General features: G+C 44.0%; 1 protein-coding gene across 1 annotated transcript; it reads left to right on the forward strand.

The window, feature by feature from the left end:
- Window positions 1-2,533: 2,533 nt before the first annotated feature.
- Window positions 2,534-2,962, forward strand: LOC142166802 (uncharacterized). The gene has a single exon (XM_075226170.1). It carries the CDS (start codon window positions 2,534-2,536, stop codon window positions 2,960-2,962), a length of 429 nt encoding a protein of 142 aa, XP_075082271.1.
- The last annotated feature ends 1,200 nt before the right edge of the window (window positions 2,963-4,162 follow it).

The following is a 4,162-nucleotide window of genomic DNA, read 5'->3' on the forward strand; positions in this document are numbered from 1 at the left end:
CAGCTGAAGAAAACCCCAACACAGATATCAATCATGGACTTGCTGATGAGCTTCAATAGTCATAAAGATGCCTTGTTGAAAGTATTAAGTAGGGTAAGTGTACCAAGAAACACCACCAGTGAGATGATGGATGCGACAATTGGGAAAATGATCGAAGCAAATATGATCACTTTTAGAAGTGACGAACTTCCCATCGAAGGCACAAGTCACAACAAAGCTCTTCATATCACTGTCAAATATGGGGACAAAGTGGTGTCCCGAGTACCGGTCGATGAAGGGTCAAGAGTCAACATTTGTCCGCTTTCTTCTTTACGGGAGTTGGGAATCCATTTAAGGGAGGTCAAGGAAAGCCATGTAAGGGTAAGGCCTTTGATGGTTCGTAGAAAGATGTTATCGGAGAAATTTATTTGGCTTTGTAGATCGAGTCGGTTGAATTTTCCATATTGTTTCAAGTAATGGATATCTCTTCTTCATACAACTTGCTGCTGGGACGGCCCTGGATACACATGGCAGGGGCCGTCCCATCTACCCTGCACCAATGTATGAAATTAGAGTGGGGATGTCAGGAGATCGTGGTCCATGGGGAGTGGGGTCACTCCGCTTATTTGGAACATGTTGTTCCATTCATTGAAGGACTAGACATAGTTGCTTTCCATGCAGACCACAAAAATTGAAAAAACTGAACAAAACTTGGGAATACAGTTGCCGTATAGATTTAAGATTGCTCTGAGGGGATGATGAAATATGGATACAGACCAGGAATAAGGTTGGGAGCCAGGTCGGACGGGATCACAGAGGCAATTGAACCTAATGGGCAAAAAGGAAGGGCCGACATAGGATATCAGCCTTCGGGGGAAAAGTTTGTACCGGTAGCTCCGGGAAAACGGTTTTTGTGCTAGAGCATATTTCATGTCCGGGCAATAGTTTAGTACCAGAAGATGATATCATCGATGGGATGGGAAAGTTGTTCGTGAAAATGATTGAAGAATGCTATGAAGGGACTAACATCAAGACACCGACCATTAGGGATGCTGAATAAGGGGAAGAGCTACGGAATTGGATTGCCAGTCCTTCTTTGGTTCGCCGGGAGTCTTGGTAGTATGGAACTGTAAAAGCTTTCTTTTTGAAAAGCGCACGGTCAATTGAGGCCTGCACCATGTCTGTACCTTTTTGTCATTTGCCTCTTTTGAACTCTTAGACGTTCCCCTTTTGATGAAATAAAATGAATCATTTTCTTAAAATATCGTGACTTTATTTACCACTTCATTTATACTTAGTTTGTCTTTTCAGTAATCAAAACGATAAAAACCCGCGTTTCGCGATTGTGACATGTAAAGAAACGGTCGAGCGCAACTACCCAAATTACGAGGAGTATGACGAGAGTATGATGCAAGACAATCTCCCATAGGAGATCGAACAGCTGGAGAATCAGAAAAAGCCCAACCTTGAAGAAACGAAAGTGGTCAACATTGGAAATGAAGGAGACGTGAAAGAAACTAGAATCAACATGCATCTAGAAGCCAAGAAGAAGGAAAAACTGGTTGAGCTCCTCCAACAATACATCGATGTGTTTGCATGGTCATATGATGACATGCCGGGATTAATTACTGACATTGTCTCGCATCGACTGCTCACCGATCCTACCAGACCGCCAGTCAAGCAGAAACCCAGAAAATTTAAGTCGATCTAACCCTTAGGATAAAGGTGGAAATAACCAAGCAGATAGAGGCGAATGTGGTAAGGGTCACCAATTATCCCAGCTAGTTGGAAAATATCGTCCCAGTATCCAAGAAAGACGGAAAGATCAGGATATGCGTGGATTACCGAGATCTAAACAAAGCTAGTCCAAAGGAAGACTTCCCTTTACCAAATATTCACATCCTTATCGACAACTGCGCGATGCATGAACTATAGTCGTTTGTGGATTGTTTCACTGGGTACCACCAAATCTTGATGCACGAGGACGACGCTGAAAAGACAGCCTTCGGCTGTGTGTTGGGACAGCATGACGTAACTCGGAGAAATGAGTAGGCCATCTACTACTTAAGTAAGAAGTTTACGCCATGCGAGGCCAAATATACTTTGATAGAATGCACTTGTTGTGCTCTGACTTGGATCTCCCAGAAACTAAGGCATTACATGTCAGCATACACGACGCATCTGATATATCTGCTTGACCCGCTCAAGTAAATCTTCTAGAAGCCGATGCCGACCGGAAAGCCCTCTAAATGGAAAATTCTCCTCAGCGAATTTGACATTGTGTACATAACTCAGAAGGCTATCATAGGGAAAACTTTAGTCGACACCTCGCAAAGAATCCGGTGGACGAGGATTACGAGCCACTCACTATGTATTTTTCGATGACGAGGTATTATTTGCTGGCGAAGATATTGCAAAATCATACCCTGGATGGAGAATGTTTTTCGATGGGGCAACAAACTTTAAAGGAGTCGAAATTGGGACAATCCTAATTTCGGAATCCGGACAACATTATCCAGCATCAGCAAAGATAAGATTTCCTTGTACCAATAATATGGCTGGATACAAAGCATGCATCCTTGGGATCAAAATGGCAGTCGACATGAACGTCAAAGAACTTTTGGTCAGAGGGGATTCCGATCTATTGATACACGAGGTCCAAGGGGAATGGTCCACCAAAAATGTGAAGATCCTTCCATACATGCACTACGTGAAAGAGCTATGCAAGAAGTTCACGAAGATTGAGTTCAAGCACGTCCCCAGGATTCAGAACGAGTTCGCAGATGCCCTTGCAACTCTATCATCCATGATTCAGCATCCAGACAAGAACTACATCGACCCTATTGAGGTAGAGATAAGGGATCAACATGCCTATTTCTTCCATGAAGATGAACAACCAGATGGTAAGCCGTGGTATCATGACATCAGGAAATTCCTTGCAACCAGAGAATACCCGGAGAATGCTACTAATAGTCAAAAGTGAGCCCTCAGGAGGTTGGTGAACCATTTTTTCCTCAACGGGGAAGACTTATATTGGAGGACCCTAGATTTAGGTTTGTTGAGATGTGTAGATGTTGCCGAGGCAACTAGGTTATTCGAAGAAATACATCCAGCAATGTGTGGGCCCCACATGAATGGTTTCATATTAGCCAAGAAGATCTTGAGAGCTGGATGCTTTTGGATGACTATGGAAAGCGATAGTATCTGCTACGTAGAAGTGTCACCAGTGCCATATTCACGGGGATTTCGTCCGGGTTTCGCCGAATGAGTTAAACATAATAGGTTCACCCTAGCAGTTCGCTGCTTGGGGCATGAACATGATTGGACCCATAGAGCCCCCCCGCATCAAATGGGCATCGCTTCATCTTGGTAGCCATCGACTACTTTACTAAATGGGTCGAAGCATCCACCCACAAGGCCGTCACAAAAAGGTAGTGGCGGATTTTGTCCGAAACAACATCGTCTGCAGATTTGGGATACCTGAGTCAATCATCACTGAAAATGCCTCTAACCTTGACAACGACCTTATGAGAGAAATTTGCGAGAAGTTCAGGACCATCCACCGCAACTCCACAACCTACCGACCACAAATAAATGGGGCAATCGAGGCAGCCAACAAGAATATCAAGAGGATTATACGAAATATAGTAGACAATTACAGGCAATAGCACGAGAAACTATCTTTCGCCTTACTGGGTTATCAGACCACCATGAGAACACACACTGGGGCAACTCCGTACATGCTAGTATATGGAACCGAAGGTGTGATACACGTCGAAGTCGAGATACCACCTTTAAGGGTCATTCAAGAGGCCAAGTTGGATGACGCAGAGTGGATATGGGTCAGACAAGAGCAACTCATGCTCATCGACGAGAAAAGAATGGATGTGGTATGCCATGGTCAGCTATATCAGAACAGGATGGCCAGTGCATTTAACAAGAGGGTGAAGCCTTGTCAGTTCGCACTGGGGCGGGTTGGTCCTGAAGAAAATCTTTTCCCACCATGAGGAAGCCAAAGGAAAGTTCGCACAAAACTGGTAAGGGCCATACGTGGTTCACCGAGTATTGTCAGGTAGAGCTCTAATCTTGGAAGAAATGGATGGAAGATTCAACACAAAGCCCATCAACTTAGACGCAATCAAGAGATACTATGTTTGAAAACAAATAGAGTTAGGTTTTTGCT

This window comes from Nicotiana tabacum, chromosome 2 (genome assembly GCF_000715075.1).
Source record: "Nicotiana tabacum cultivar K326 chromosome 2, ASM71507v2, whole genome shotgun sequence".
NCBI lineage: Eukaryota > Viridiplantae > Streptophyta > Magnoliopsida > Solanales > Solanaceae > Nicotiana > Nicotiana tabacum.